This window comes from Lissotriton helveticus, chromosome 5_1, assembly GCF_964261635.1.
Source record: "Lissotriton helveticus chromosome 5_1, aLisHel1.1, whole genome shotgun sequence".
Lineage (NCBI taxonomy): Eukaryota > Metazoa > Chordata > Amphibia > Caudata > Salamandridae > Lissotriton > Lissotriton helveticus.
This window is the reverse complement of record NC_136065.1, coordinates 1,029,406,299-1,029,423,501: the sequence shown is the minus strand read 5'-3', so window position 1 is coordinate 1,029,423,501 and position 17,203 is coordinate 1,029,406,299. Positions and strand designations below refer to the sequence as shown.

The 17,203-nt window shown below is 40.8% G+C and overlaps 1 protein-coding gene across 1 annotated transcript in view; it reads right to left on the bottom strand.

Annotated features, from left to right (window-relative positions):
• Window positions 1-1,487: 1,487 nt before the first annotated feature.
• Window positions 1,488-17,203, bottom strand: part of HPSE2 (heparanase 2 (inactive)) — a 1,420,589-nt gene continuing 1,404,873 nt past the window's right edge. The window contains exon 11 of the mRNA XM_078640469.1: window positions 1,488-3,553. Within this exon, the coding sequence (XP_078496595.1) occupies window positions 3,388-3,553 (166 nt within the window). The 3' untranslated portion in view covers window positions 1,488-3,387. The remainder of the gene's footprint in view (window positions 3,554-17,203) is intronic.

Sequence of the window (17,203 nt, the reverse complement as noted above, 5' to 3'; positions counted from 1 at the left end):
GCAAGTTAATATGTGAGTGGCATCATGGTAAGGTCAACCTGAATACTTTTAAGATTAAGATTTAAATTGAAAAAAAATCTTTGATGCTGCAGCTAAATAGTAAGCGGTATAAGGCTAATATCAATGAAAAATAAAACCTAATACCTGGGAGAACATCTCTACTTACGTGGAAGCGCAAACAATTAGATGAACTGGAACACAAACTGGTATTATGATGGTAACAGTATGAATAATAGCTAGGAGGTGTGAACGATATTATCAGTGTAAAGTGCAACATGTTAAATACAATTCCTAATTAAGTCACAAGTCTGAATCCTGGCAAGGCAGATTCAGCATTATTCAAAAATGGCTAAATTGAATTTCTTCACTTTAGGAATTGAAAACATCTGTTATATACAGTGACTGGAAATTGGAGGAGTTTAATATGCAGCATTGAAGAAAAAACGAATTAATATTATGATTATAGTTTAAATTATTTGGATCAAGGGGCAAAAACAACACACCAAACAATTACAGTGGAGCCATTGCATGAGCCATATAGGCTGTTTAGACAAGCTGAGACTCAGGACCCCACTGAAAATGAAAAAATCCCAGTTTGTGTTTTGAAATCGAGGAGATTATGAGGAATTCTATAGATGTTCATTTTTCGAAAAGAAAGATTGATGTCATTTTTAAAAAGATAACAAGAGGCATCATCTTAGGTAGTCCACAATGTCGCAGGCTCTTTCCTAAAGAACATTTTGTGTGCATAAAGAAGAATTGGTTTATGATATTTGCTCTTTGAAAAAAGACTCTGACAGAGCTAGGAATAAACATTGTACACTCTTCGTTTACAAAAGAACACTAATACAAAAAAGTGATGATAATGTTACCCGCATCAGCATCCGATGAATTGTGAACTTAGTAGTTTTAATTCTGGGCTTAGGTTGGTAATGCTTTCAGTTCAAGTATATAACAATTGCAAGGCCAATTGAGAAAAATTTACAAAATTCACGTAATTTGCCTTTTGTCTTTTTGCAAAATTCGGTAAAATTACGTGTATTAAATCCATCATTTGGTGCTATATTTTAGCACAAAATTAATTCCTTCTGTCAATTTTTGAATCAAGGATGCATTTCACACTAAAAAAACGTGCAAACAAAAACAGCGAACCACAGACACTCATATTCTGTTGTTTCTGTGCATTATCATTACATTTTTACCACGATTAGTTCGTTCATCGGAAATTTTTACTGCAATGGTGCCTAATTACTCAAAGTGGAATGATGGCATAGTTTCAGGAATTTCACCTAACATGCGGAACGTGAAGTCCAAGCAAATTATGTAGATGTCATTAAAATTTCACCCATACGTAATGCAAACTTGTCTAAGGTGTGCATTTATGCATTTGTCAGCTAAATAAATCAATATTCAAAAGTTATACATTTATTGACAGTGTATAGACTAAACATCAACACATTGTACTCAAATACACACACACAGACAGGAGAGTGAGTGAGTGGATACATAATAAGTAGCTGTGTAATATGGGTTACAATTGATGAGTTTCAATAATAATATCATAAACCGTATGCACTAAAGAATAGTGGTTTGTAACTGTCACTATATTTCTGTGATACGGCAATAAAGGACCTGATACCATTTACCCATTTTGTATTTTTTGTAGGATGTTTATTTGGGATAGTTAGTTTGAAAAAGTTCAGCTAACAATGGGCACTGATTGGAATTAAAATGGTTTGGTTTTGTTTACATTTCATGAATACATTTTTCATGAAACAATGGACAACGGTGAGGGCTATAAGATTTATACGATTCTGCAAATGCACCATTTACCTCATATATACCCTCATATAAGTTGCATGAATTTCTGATTTTACCCAAAAAAATGTTTTTAGCTCAAATGGATGAAAATAATACTGCCAGAAAGTGTGCCACTAAATTTCCAATTGTTTTTCACATAATTCAGGAAACGCTGAAACATGATTTATTTCTCCATACTCAATAATCGTAGTAACTCTGACAATGTAAAGCTCTGCAGAGGTGTTTGGGGGCTGTCAGTATGATGCTGAAATACATAATTCACAAGGACCTGTGAAATATTTTCCGTACTTTACTGTTTTCTCTGAAACAATGGTTTTTTAATCAAGACATTTAGTGCAATGCAAGCCCTTGTAATACATATAGAGTGACAATAATTGAAACAAAAATGGGTGATTGTGGGAGGATGAGGATTTCTAGAAGTCGAAATCATAAGATAATTAATTCCCAATGCAAAGAGGTATGAATTCAAAAATGTGCTCTTTAGTTTTTAAGATAGTAATACAATACACCTATACTGTACTGCATTTACAATTATTTAATCTCGAAAAGCAGAAACATTGACAACATTATTTTATGAAGGGTGAGGCTTCTGGTCTGGTCAACAACAAGTGAATAATTCTGCTCTCATCGTAAATAATTGTGTTACTCAATTCCCAAATGTTTCCAATACACTTTTCAACTGCATGTAAGTGCACAAGAATACAACCAAATATAAAAAGCAAAATAAATACCCCTGCTAGTAATCTCTTCTCTAGTCACAGAGCACAACAGATAAAACAATACAAGCTTTGATTCACTTACTTTTTCGACCTCTATTGTTTACTTACTAAAACATGTATCCACTCATCACCTATGCAGCGTCCCAGTTAACCTTAAATATATGCTGACTTGCTGTTTATTTGAAGAGATTCAATTTTTAACTTGGCTACTTTACAACAAATCCAACAACTGTATGTTACACTCTTCCCCATCTCACACATTTTCCATGAAATTTTACAGAAGTCTCCAAAACTAGTCCCAGAAGGCCTGGTGTTCTCGTGTAGCAAAATACAATCGCTCACTGCAGTTCAGTAAGCACAGAACGTTTGAAACTACTTTCCAAAGCAGATCAGATGTATTTCTTTTAAATTCTACCGCACTTTTTAACATGGTTTGCTAGAAATGACCTCAGCTATACAGACTCTTGTCTTTTGTTTCAACTCATCACTCTGTGTAATGTTAAGTAAATGACTTCAGCATCTTTCCTACCAAACAGCAATACTGCAATGAGAGTGCTATAAATAAAACATGTAAGTGAAAATCTGAAGAAAGAGTGTTATTTTCCGCGTATTGCAAATCCGTTCTCCTCCTTTTAGGTGCGGGCTCTAAACTTTAAAGGCATTTACTCAATCAGAGTGTGCTTAGGAAAGGTAGGCTAGACTGACATCAGTTGCTAAGGTATTCCGTTAAGGTTTTGGGACAATCATGATGATGTAAGTAATGATATGATGGGGGAATATAATTTAGAAGGAGTGATGGTTTAAAATATGCTTGGTAGGCTTTTGACGATGATATTCTGGCAAGGTGTCATCTGTATCGGCATGCCAAAGCATTGACGTTCTTGATCACATAAAATCCAATAGTTAGTGGAGGGATGACCAATGTCCGGCCAGGTCGAAGTGCCCGTGGTTTAAGCTCTGGGAGAGTTCCATCATCGACCATTTCTAGCAGATGTCCATTTAGCTGTACAGACCTAATCAAGAAATATACAAAAGGCTGCAGTTACATATACTCTTACTAGAATTCCTTACTTTACAAAGAACAATTTATATACATTATACAAATATATTGTGAACTTTTGAAAAATTCGTTTTTGAATATATTATTAGTTGTGAATCTGCTCCCCCAAGAAAGGAATGAAAATAACAAATACAGCATATCGTACATTATACGTTGATGAATACAAAACGATTAAAAATGAAGGATTCATGAAATTGTAAAACTATTTAAATTATTTGAAACTCCAGTGACAGGTGGACACAAAATTAAAACGTAGGGCCTGATTCACAAAGATAAAGTGAGACGAAAGTCTAAGTTTACGACTTTTTGAATTCACAAAGGGCATTTACTACTCGGAAAAGGTCTTTGTGTATATCGAAAGTCATATTTTACAACTTTCAGTATTCACAAAGGGCATTTATGAGTCGTAAATGCCCTTTGTGAATACCGGTAGTTGTAAAGTTAGACTTTCATCTAACCTTACCTTTGTGAATCGGGCCCGTAATATTTCGAGTCGAAGATCATATTCCTTCAAAAATATCTCTCAAATAACATTGACAATTTAGTTTAAGAGTAGGACAGACATGTAGGACAGACGTGTTGATGTCTGGAACACCTCCATAGCATGAGGTGCAGGTGGTGGCTTGTCATTTTATCAAATCTGTGACACACAAGTCTCAACAGCAAACACTCAAATCACTGAGCTTTTTCGCATAGTTATCTTAAAATGCACACTAACTAATTTGGAACCAGTCTTGCACATGCTTTTAGAGCAAAAGAAAACACTATTTGCTATCAGTCACCTTGAAGGTATCAAGGTTTTTTTCAAAACCTATCTGGCTGCAGTAGAGAGGGAGAAAGAAAAATGACAGCTACCCCATAGCCTCTATATTTTTACATTTATGTCAATGATTCTAGAATAAAGCCTTACAATAAATACTGTAGCAAAAATGTTTTAATTCCAACTTGCATTTGTGGTCTATTTTTGGCTCCAGTTAGCCCCCCCCCCCACTTTTTAGGTCTGGGGTTAGCCAAGATCTTTTGTTTAGAAAAGAAAAGTCCCTTAAATATATATGCTTACATACACTTATATATAGGGCCTTGCAGTCAGACCTTTTTATCCATTGGTATGGTGTGCTGTCATTCACATTTTGCTTCTATCCACCACAGCTTACAGTTTTTGGCAATAGGTCAGCTCACTTCAGGTACTAGTTCTAGTCACTATGAGTGATGGCATTGTATTCTTGCATATGTGCACATCCATCAAAAAAGTAGGCCTCTTCAGTGTGATTCACGTTTTGCTTCCACCCACCACAGCATACATTGTGGTGCAATGAGCCAACTCACTTCAGCCAGTAGTTGTAGTCATTGTGACTGATGGCATTCTATTCTCGCGCATGTGCTCATCCACCAAAAAAGTAGGCCCCTTCAGTGCCAGGATTGGTGGACTAGTCTCTTCTTTCAGGCATCTTATGGCAGGTGAGCGGCATCTGTGCTCCTCTGCATGGAACGACATTGAGGAGCATTCTGGTGCCGTAATCACTGCAGTCATATATGTGTCACGGTTCAGAAGTGAAGGCTTTTTCTCAGGCTTCTATTTTAGGGTTTCAAATTGCAGAGGCTGTGCTTCCCTTTTGCCAAAATATTCACCCCTTAGAGCTCATTGCAGAGATAGGGCCTGGCGATTTTCCTTCTTCAGTCTCTTTAATCTCTTGACAGCCGGCCCAAAGCAAGGACTGACAGTGACACCGTTCTTTCAGGCCTTATTCATGTAATTAAATTCTACATGGAGATATTTTTATGCATTTTTTAAAGTGCCTCAGGGGGATTAACTTAATGACTAGTATAAAGATAACCAGCTTTTGTACCAAAGAGCATCCTTCCGAGATCAATAAAAGTCATACCGCTAGCTAAATGTAAAGACAATTATTAATAGTATGCAGCTAAAGTATGATTATACATTAAAACTAACACAATACTCACAGTCGCGGCTGCTGTCAAATATGCAGTGGGGGGGCAGCAGGGCAGCAGCGGCGGGGGGTTGAATTAAAAAAATAATATAAAAAACATACCTAATTCTGCAGCTGCCTTTTTCTTCTCCTGCTGCTCCTGACTGTCCCTAGAACAGACTCCCTAACCAATCCAGACGCTGCTGTCATACTATGAGAGAATTGCCGGGATTGGCCTGAGCGGGCTGCTTAGACTCTTTGCTCAAGTAGAGGGAGTCTGGCATGTTTCTCCATTCAGCTGTAGAATACAGTCGGGTTAGAGAACCTAACAGAACATGTCTGTTTGGCTGGCCAAAGACTACCGGCCAAACAGACATGTGCACTTAGAAGTGCACAGCCAGTCCTCCCTGTAACCACAGCCCCCCCGCACCCTACACATGCTGGATCGGACAGCAGCTAAAAAATAAAACAATATTAAAATATTGTTTTATTTTCAGTGCTGGCTCTGAGCCAGTGGGATATGCTTGTCCGCCATAGCAGAGGAGCCGCCACTGAGTATTTAATGTATTGTATTAACTAAACCTCGTGTTCTCAGAGCGCATGGCTGCTTCAGTACAGTTTTTATAGCTGTATTAATGTATCAATTACAGGGCTCTCCAGCATTTCCTGTAGTGAGGCTACTTCGGATCCGTGAAAATCATAGTAAGCTACTGAAGAGTAAACAACTTGTACATTGTTACCAGACACTCCCATGCCCATCTTCATTGATTTTAAGCCTAATGTCAATAGAGCCAGATAATATGGTTTGAACTAAATGCCATGACTAAGGGCAATATGAAAGGGCTGCCATGTGTGTCAATGAGAGCGCAGTCTTTGGGGATGTATGAGCATGTGTGTGTATAAATGGGATATATTTGTTGGGGTGACTGAGAACCTGTGTCATATGTACTTGCAGCACAGGACATAACTTTTGCCATATGTGGCACCATTACATGTATAACACAAACTTCTTTTTTTTTTTAAATGGGCAAAAGTTAAAGTGCAGAAAAGTAATCTGCAAACAAGTTCATAATATGGAACATTTGTCTGCATTTTAAATGTCTCTTATTTAAAGAAATAGCTGTATTTTTCCATTATCCTTATGGCACAGTGTGTACTAGCCACTGGGAGTAAGATGCCTGCTTATTGTATATGCAACACTTTGAAATGAGAGAACATAGATATGACTAGTTAAATTAATCATTAAAGTAACTTTTCATTTCAATTTTCTTTCATTTAAAAGGTTTTTGAAACATCATTTTGATCACAGCTCTGATACTGAGTTGACAAGGACTTTTATTTAAGAGTTAAATTCCACAGTGCTTCAGTTGTTCACCTCTGTGACCCAACCCCAGACTGGGGCCTACATCTGATTGAGCATTGCTCAGTATCAGGCTGTGCTATCTGCAGCCTGGTGAAAATAATGTAAAATGAACATAGCCTTCCCTTAACTTTGAAAGGATAATGTGACCTTGTGCTTATTTAAAAATGAACTCAAGGCTGTGAGCTACTCAGAAGATGTCTTGGAGCTACAGGGAGCTTGCGATCAATTAGTTGTAGACACCTGATCTATTATAACATAACAATACACATTTTTATAGTATACATGGTCATGCTCTATCACATGTGTTACCTTTATCTTGTATAGGACGGTAAACGTATTATAAACTTAACTACTAAACCTCTCTGTGCAATTACACAGGTAGGTTTGGCCCCTGTGTTGTGTTCATTCTGGTTTCCTAAGTTGATAAAGCTAAAGGTATATTTTTTCAGTAAATACATTCACCATGTATAACTTCTTTGCACACAATGAGATTACTTATTACATAAAATAAAGATAAAAAGACATAAACTTTCTGTGCTGTGCATATTTAGCGTGTCTGGTGTATTGTTCCTGCAGAAGCTGTATGTTGTTGTTGTTGGACATCTGTGAATGCTTAAAGGGTAGGGACACATACTTTGTACCAGTGTATACGTGCGTTTGAGGCAAGCAGGGAGAGTAAATAAGTGTAGTTTGTAGTGTGTGTGGGCTTAATGACATAATGTGTCTTTGGCCTCAAATATATTTGCTAAGCACTTGCTTCCCCTACAGCAACAGCAGGTTCCGGAGTTTTCCCTACAAAACGATTCTCTTACACCAAATAATAGGCTGTCAGGTCACAGAGAGAGGTGTGGCGCATGGGCCAGAGTGGCTGACTCTGGCGGACAGGGCCCATGTATCAGTCCCTGGTTGCAGCCCAGCTCAGTATCACGTGACTCTGGGCAATAGTTCACTTAATCTCCCTGAAGCCCCCCCCCCGCGACTGGATACCCTTAGGGGTGTTAAGTCGGGCTTAGCAAATATGGAATTATGATTATTATTATGATTTTATCTAAGTGAACAGTGGTCAGTCCTTTCATGCACCATTTGTAATAGGTAAGTAAGTTAAAGTTGCATTTGTTCTATTAATAGAAGATCAAAATTTGATTTAGAATTTAATGGCATCTGTAACAAAGTGGGTTATTGGTTGAGATGGCTGGAAGTCCCATTCAAGCAATAAACACAATCCTTGCCAGGGTTAACCACAAAAGTCACTAAATTAACCTGTGCTTAACCCTCTGGTAGTGTGGCACAAAAGCAGCCAGATTTAACTTAGAGAAAATGTGTAAAGTATTTATGCAGCAGACAAACAGTAATAAAGTGAATTCTAGGGCTGGGCGGTAAACTCCGCTCTGCCGGTAGAGACAGCCGCCCAGCCCTAAAAAGGGAATTTCGACATGACTGTTTTGCTCACAGGCGCTGCTGATCAAACGCGTCCTGATTCTATATCCATTGTCTGGGATGTTCCTGGTACAGTGACGCCTTTCTCGTGGTTCCCACCACTCAGAACGTGTCTTGCTGTTAGTATGATTGGCCTCTGTACTTTCAAGGCGAAGTCGAGCTGTGGTTTGACAGCCAGAATAGCTAAGCTGGATTGAACTGTCAGCCTGAAAGAGGCGGCAGACTGACAAGGACACCTACCAGGTAATTACTATGGTTGTTTCCTTAGTATGAATTAGGCCTGAGGTCATGGTAAAGGTTAGAGGCAAAGTTTAAAGCATCATTCACTGTCAAGAGAGTGAACACCATGTGACGTTAGGCATGTGATGTAATACGCTGCCATTTTGCACTATGGAAAGCTATATGGAGTAGATCAACTAACCTTTGGGGACACCAGAGGTATCACTCTCATCAACCACTGCAGGGATGAGCCAGACCTCAAGAGGCAGTGAGGCAACCATAGCTGACTCCTAAGCTGATGAACCTCTTTCTGCACTCACATCTCCACCTGAACAGCCCTGCTGAGGCTGTGCTCCATGTCCCAGTAGCACAGGATCAGGCACATTGGTTTTCCACTTACAGAGCAGGGGGCAGTGAAATCTGGACTTGCTGTGGGGTGTGGTGCACAGGTGACACACAGCTTTGCAGCTGCCTCTCAGCCTGATGTACTGTCATGCAAGTACATTGTAGTTTTGCAAAAGTTATGAGTAAACTGTTATTTTTATTCTACACTTTTACCCTTCCCCTTAATAATGCTATCCTGTTTGTTTCCCTACCCCCTTATTCTCTATTTGCAGACGGATCTAGGCACACGTATCTTGAAAACCATGGAATGGTGATGGCGTTTTTTGGCTTTTTGAGTAAGGAATTGTTTGAGACACCACGCCTCGATTGTCTTCTATCAGTAGATATATTTTTATCTGTCTTTAAGTGTAGCCAAGTTAGACGCCAGATGAGAGTGCGCGTGACCATGCCATTGTCGATGTGTGTAAGTATGTCAATCTTTTGGCGACCTCTTTCTGTGTGATGTATTCTGACAACTTTACTATTAAAGCTCAGAAATTAACAATCCCGCTGTTGTCATGCTTTCATTTACTCACCTGTGGCTGCCTTTTTGTGCATGGTGGCAGCACACATGTGGTGAGTGCCCCTCCCCCATTCTCCTGCACATATTGAATGATGTCAATTATTGCAGGCCTCCCATTCCTATGTGTATCCTTCCTCCTGCACCCATCAGCAGGACAGACAATTAACACCTTGTCACTTGAAGGCTTCTCTTCTGTTGCTATTGTTTCATCTCTGGCTATAGTGTGTATCTGCAACCCAATCCTTTCTTCCCCTTCATTATTTGGCTTCTCATGTTCCCGCTTGTCTTTTGTTACTCTCTCTCTTCATCTGCCACAGGTTGCTGTGGTCCTCGCCCAGGGACCTTATTGTAGCTTTTGTCGCCGCCATTCACACCTCCACCTTACCACAGCTCAGGTGATAGATCTGTCACAACACTTATTAGGCTGTGCCTTCTATTTATTGTTGTCCATTTCACTTCAGGTTTACTTCTTGAGCCTTGCCCCGCTGCGTCACAGCATGAGGAAAGGTGATGCTGCCCTACAGGCCCCTCTCTGCTTTTCATACTTGGGACTTCATCTGCATTCAGCAGCATTTTTACCATACTTGTACTGCATGGCAATAAAGCAGCAACACCAGAGGCCAAAGCTCCGCTTCTGCAGTTGTGAGTAGGGGTAGGCGGAACTCAGCAGAATATTTCAGAGTTTTTATGTAACTCTGTGGAGTTCCGTGGAATAAAATGCTGTGAATTACACCCATCCTTAGTGAATACACAACACAAGAAATGATATCAGAAACACAAAAATCCAATCAGTAGAACCGGAGATACTGAATTTGATTTGTTTTGTGAAAAAGAAGCACAAAGCGCCAGCTGTGGGTATCACGGCGTGCTGGACCAAGACAAAGGCACAAGTTCAGGCTGACTGTAATGGAGTGCCGGCCGGGTCAGGAATGAGTTCGGCCCACTGGAAGTTGGACATCAAGTCTTTGATACATGGTCTGCTCTGCTTTGCTTTTGGAGGGTTTGTGCCACTCTGCATTGGTTCAGATTAAGCTTTAGGCTGTGCAGTGAGGCTATTTGGGGATTGCGTTGCTTGGCGTCAGTTCGCTGAAGCTTTTGGCAGGGGCTTTTTTTCTTGTTGCTGGGCTTCAGAGCCGGTGATGTTTTCGGGTGACTCTGGGCAGCGTGGCCTTGCACCACTTTCTGCCGGATCTGATGGAACCTTTACTTAGGCAGCAATCAGTGCCCTCTGATGCCAGCCAAAGGTCCAGGACCTGGAGGGGGGCACCTTCTAGGGATCAGAACTCAGTCCAGCAGAGGCCAGCAGTAATGTCCTGGCAGGGCCAGTTTGCACTAGTCAACTGGGCAGTTGTTAGGCAGGCCTGTGTAAGATTATTGCGTCCCTGTAGCATCCCTGTAGCTCAAACAGGAGGTGACCCTTACAGTGACTCTGGGCTGTCTGAGACCAAGGCAAGCAGGTCCAATCTTCCTTCTTCAGACAGCAAAGCAGTCCTTCAAGAAGTAGGGCAGTTCTGGTCGCAGGGCAGTCCTTCTTCTGAATCTTCCAAAGGCCAATGGGTGTTCTGATGAGTGGTGCTGAAGGTCCTACTTTTTATACCTAATACCAGCCTTTGGTGGAGGAATTGTCTGACCTACCCCAAAACCAATTCTGATCAGTTCTTTCCCTTCACCTGGGTTTGGCTCCAAACTGTCTAGGCTGACAAAAGGCAAGGCAGGACTAGTGTCAGGTTCCTTTGTGTGCTGTGGTCAATGTCCTTTGAAATTAAAGCAGGGCAGTGTACAGCTCCTAACCAGACATTCTGCCAGGAAGACTCTCTCCAGGCAGCACCCAGGTCCCACTGTGCAGCTTTCTTTTTCTCCAAACTATTTGTATTTCTTTGACAGATACTTAGTGTAAGCCTTGGCTCCGCCCATTGTAAAAGATTCAATAGTTTTTTGGCAATCCCAGTCCCCTTGTGATAACTGGAAGACTTGCTTCACTGTTCTTCTGTTAGTCCCTCCCAGAGAAACATTTCTCTCTCAAATAGCTTTGATTGCATTTTACATTGTACCCTTTCACTGTCTATGCCAGCTCTCTTTTATTTGCATTCAGGTTCCACGTAGCAGCCTGCATTTTGCTCACCACTACCAGTATATATGTTATAAAGGCAAATATAACTTTTTTTAAGCCAACATCAGCAGTGTTGACCATCTTTGAATTCTATTTTGTTGAAGTATTTAATACAATGATACTGTTCCATGATGGCTGTCACGTTATGTTCATGATGGACTGTTGAATGGCACCCACTGATCTAGTGAACTGTCATTCACATTTTGCTTTCATCCCCACAGGATATAGGATGGGGCAAATGGTCAGCCTGCTTTAGCCATGTTTCCCCTTGTGTAATAATACCAGAATTCTGCGAAACCATATTGTCTTTACCTACACAGATAATAGTACAAATCAATCACTAATAGGACAATCTTTACTTCATTGTTTATTTCTATTTTCCTTGGAGAGAGCCAGGAGGCCTCCTGCAGCCAGACGGCTCTCTGCATACTGCTGACACACTTTGCACATATGCTTAATTTTGTTTTTATTTTGCTGAAAATCATTATAAAATGTTTGTCCATTCGTGTGTATGTGTCTTTCATAAGGGTGGTCATCCTGAATAAATTTTGATGGACTTTACAAAAGAAAATTCTAAGATGGGTGCCAGTATGTAGGCATCCACATCGGTGAGGTGCCTTCCTTGTGTTTTTTTTTGTAATGTACATAATAAAACTTTCAAAGATGGTTGCTGTTGCGCGCACAGCACGGTTGCTTAGCAAATGGCAAATGGTGATGCAGCATGCACAATGTAATTCGTTTTATTTATTTATTTATTTACTTACCTCTGTTCAGCCGTATGCCGGAGTTTACTACCCCCACCCTGCCCCTCCCCGCCTCACCGCCCGCAGCACTCCCTCGAGTATCCGCTACTAGATATAGGGCGTACCCTATCACTGATCTATTGTTCACAAAATAGATCTAGAAAAAGTGAAAGCTGATGCATGAACCATCACAATATGTACAATGGGGAACTTCTAAAAAAAAAAACTGAAAATGCACCTTAGTGCTTCATGCAAAATATGTGCCAACATATCGTGCAGATCAACATTGTGGGAAGAACGTATATTTATTTCTAAAGTAGTGACTTAGTACGTCTTAGTATGCTACAAGGAGATCTTATTATAGCACCTGATCACCACTGCTCCACCATGAAACACAGTAAGCTTCAGTTCACTCTAAAAAATATCACATATTTCAATAGGTTCCAGGCGTGAATTTTGTCAAATCTGGGTGCTCCAAGAGCACTTGAAATACATTCCAAATTCACTCAGGGTTCACTCAAATACCTTAACCTGCTAAGAAGCAAGCCGCAAACGTAGTTTAAGAAGAACTAGGAAATACACTGAATAGACGTGACAAAGCTACAAAATATCTGCCACAAGACCTTATTCAGGCTCCTGAAATTGCCTCTGCTTCAATACAAGTCAATAGGAAAAATACATTCTCTCGATTATTATTTTTTAAATCTCTCACTGACCTCTTCTAAAATGTTGGCATGTATGTTAAAGTCTCAAGATTGCACTAGTGCACAATACAGGAGGGCTGCAGGGTCTTCACAAATTACCCAGAAGACCTCCTCGGGGCTACATCATGGACATGATTTCCAAATTGCTGCACCTTTTTCAGTGAGAACGAATAATGGAGACACTGTAACCTGTGAAAACAGGGGGCTGCTGCTTGTAAGCGCTCACAACTTAACAGGGCCGTACACAGGCAGTAGAACAGCAGCACAAATGATAACATTGAGGGTTGGCGGCACACAGCTAGACAAGACCTGGCTGGATTCTCTAGGCCAGAGGTTCTTAACATTTTGACAGCTGTGCACTCTTACTGAATCATTACTGGAATCCAGGTGTCCCTAATGCGTCATTATTGGAAGCTGGGGACCACCAGACTATGCAATTTCTATGATTTGAACTTGAATCAATACACAAAAAAAGAAAAAATGAGGGAATACTGAAATATTAAGTTCAGTTCACATCAAAATGGAAAATGTTTTCACATTTTCAATTGCAATTCTTTTTTTATCTATACATTATTATTTTGAATTTGTTAGTTTTAATAACATTTCCTTTGTAAAACAGTTGCGGACCCCTTGAAGAGGCTGCGTACCCTCAGTGGTTCCAGGTCCAAAGGGTAAGAACCATTGCTCTAGGCAATATACCATCCCTGCTGCCCTGCCAAATTACTGTGTCTTGGCTTGATTTGGCTTGGTTACTCAATAACAGCTTGGCTTCGTATAGTGCTAAAAGCCCTAGCACTAAGTGCAACATTCAGAGTGACTCAGTGTGACAGTGGTGTGAAGACACAGTAGCACAGTGGAACACCAACGCAGTGGCGGTCAGCTCTATTCAACTCCTGAGCTGCAAACTGGGAGCTGCTTTCTCTTTGTTGACCTGCTCTATACAGCACTGCACAGCAGGGAGAAGATAATGACTGAAAATACATACAACATGGGCCGAGGAGGGTACTGGGATGCACAGCCTCTTTGACAGCTCCCATCAGCAGTAACATACTCTGCAATGTAGACAAGCTCATATTAAAACTAGTGAGAGATCTCTCAAAGTAGTTGAAGCTCAGTCTTGTTTTATAATAATTTGATGAGGTGTTTGACACAATCTTCTTGGCAACACTATCTAGTTCACTGGCAGCCTCAATGGTTCTACATAACTTCAGCAAACCTATCTCATCAGACTCCATACAATGCTGCCTGGACCCATAAAAATAATTCCCTCAATCACCTATGTTAAATTGCTCCTTGAAATGGAGTTCACTGAACCATTCTCTCGAACTAACTTCACCTTGGGCACCAAAGGAAACTTCTTGGGTACCAGTGTGGAAACTAATAGAATTAAAGTGGGGTGGGGGCTGCAAAAATGTTAGATTGAAGCCGAATACCCTGTCTTGATACTCCCAACACCAAAGCCATAATATTTTGTGGTGTGTGAGTCCAATAGCTGCATAACTGAGAATCTGTGTGTGAGATATTAGGTTTGTGGTTGAGGGGTATGTGAGCCCTTCTCAAGTAAAAGCCATAATCCAGGGTGAACCACAACAGTCACGATATTAACCTGTGCTTATCCCTCTGGAAGGTTGGCACAAAAGCAGTCAAGCTTAACTTAGAGTCAATGCATAAAGTATTTAAGCAGCACACAATCAGTAATAAAATGAAAACATAACACAAGAAAAATCCCACACCAATTTAGGAAAATAGAGTAAAATTGAATAATTATTTGACACCAAAACAACAAACATCCAATCAGTAGAACCAGAGATATGCAATTTCAAAGACTTAGGTAAATATTGATCCTAAAAGTGCTACTTGCGGTCATCTGGTTGTGCTATACTGGTGGAAAGTCACAAGTCCAGAACATCCACAATGGAGTGAGAGATGGACAGAGGGGTCAGATTAGTCCAGCTGAAAAAGTTATCTTTTCAAAGTCCGGTGCGATGAGTCCAGTTCACGGTGGAGGAGGCCACAAAGAGCAGCGAGAGCATTGCAGAATGTTGTCACTGTAGTGTAAAGTGTAGGCCTAACATCACTGTTACATGAAGACCTGGTCAGGCGTCACGGACAGTTGTTACTGGAGTTTCACGATGGCTGTTACTGCGGTCTGTCTATGCTGTTGGGTGAAATGCAGATTTTCCTTTGCCAGTTGCTATAGCATGAAGAGTTGGGTTTACCTGAGCTTCACGTTGTCAGTTGGTGCAGATGGTAAGATTTTGGAGTGAATAGGCAGGTTCGATGTTGTGAAGGGCCAAAATCATCAGGATTTCTCTTTTTCTTCCTGTAGGAGCTCAACTGATGTCAAACCAAGGGTCCAGGAGTTAGGAGGCATCTTTTGGGGATCAGGAACTCATTCCAGCAGAGGGCAGCAGGACTCAGGCAGGTCCAGTTGCAAGTCCAGGCAGGTTCACTGGAGCAGCTCAGCTAGACAGTTGCAGGGAGTTAAGCTCAGAATAGGAGGCCAGCTAACTAGCCCTTGAAGTCACTCAGGAAGTCTGTGGAGAAGGGAGCAGGTCCAGTCTTCATTCTCAGATAGAATGGCAGGCTCAGGCAGCAGGGCAGTCCTTCTTCTATTGTATCTAAAGGTCCAGGAGTGTACTCAAGAATGGGTCTGAGAGTGTTATACGTGGTGCTAACTTTGAAGTGGGAAAAGCTTCTGGAGTTTCTCTCTCCCCCTCGCCCAGAGGTGTCTGGAATTTTCTCCCTCCCTGCCCTGGTCCCAGGATATCTGGCATCACAGAAGGTTAGCGTGAAATTCTTTGTGTGTGAGCTGCGACAGTGTTATTGAAGTGCAAGTGTTCCAGGTGCCAGTTCCGCCCCTCCCATTAAGTCAGGCTGGCCAAACCTGTCAACACACGGTTCACCTTGTGACCCAGGAACATCAAGAGTTTTTCACTACCAGGACATTTAAAACTTAAATGTACATTTCCCACTTTTTAAATATATTGTACCCCGCCCCATGGGCTGTTTAAGGCCTACCCTAGGGGAGACTTACATGTATTAAAAAGGAAGGTTTAGGCCGAGATAGCGATGCGACGAGCACAAGATAAGTGGTTTTATTTTAAACCTTAAATGTACATTTCCCACTTTTTAAATGTATTGTACCACGCCCCATGGGCTGTTTAAGACCTACCCTAGGGGAGACTTATATATATTAAAAAGGAAGGTTTAGGCCGAGTTGGCGATGCGACGAGCGCAAGGTAAGAGGTTTTATTTTTTTATTTTTGTTACATTTATCTCGTTATATGTCGACTTTTCCGATTCGCCCCGCCCCGTTACTCTTACCTGTGCCAGTCACCACTTCCTGGATCCACTGAATTTATCCCATTCTGATACTCTGGCCCTAACTGATCAATCACGTTGATAATAATCTTATATCTTTCCTAACCAATTACACCTTCCAATTCACTGATTAGACATCATATGGCTCTTATAATTCATTTACTTCATGTCGAAGAACGCAGTAAATATGAAATACCCAGAGCACAGAGGGATTACAAAAAAATAACCTACCTATTCTCAAACCTGTGAAAAATTGGGAAATTGACACTCCTTCCTGAGTGCCTCTGAGTGGAGTTCCCACCTGAAATAGTATCCTTTGGCAAAGGTCTACATACAAGGTTATCCTTCAACCCCAAATGACACAAGCTGACGGAAGATGGAAATCTGTAGGATTTTCAGCACTGGCTGATTTGTTTCAGGGAGACCCACCATTGCCTCGCCAAACATCAGCTAGAACAGGATCTGAAAAACACTGGTTTGATTCTTTGTTGTGACCTACGGCGCTCTGTTGGATCTTTAATCTTAATATGGCATTGAGCATTAGTTCTGAAACTGACAGAACTAATTTGCATGGGGCATGTAGCTATAATAATGAGCCCTGATAATGCAGGCTCCCAGTGTTGAAGCACAGTGTCTACTCAGGGGAATTTTCCTCTCAATGCAGAGACTACCCATCTCCGACATCCCTCCGTAATCAGTGGCACAATATCATTGAGAACAAACTGGATTTCGCCCAGATCAAACTGTAAAACCCATAATGTGAAAACCCTTCTAAATAAAGAAATACACTATAGTATTGTAGCACATTGCTTAAACCTAAAACCAGATTTCTACCACGTGTTCTCCAGCAGCTTGAAGTAACCAATAA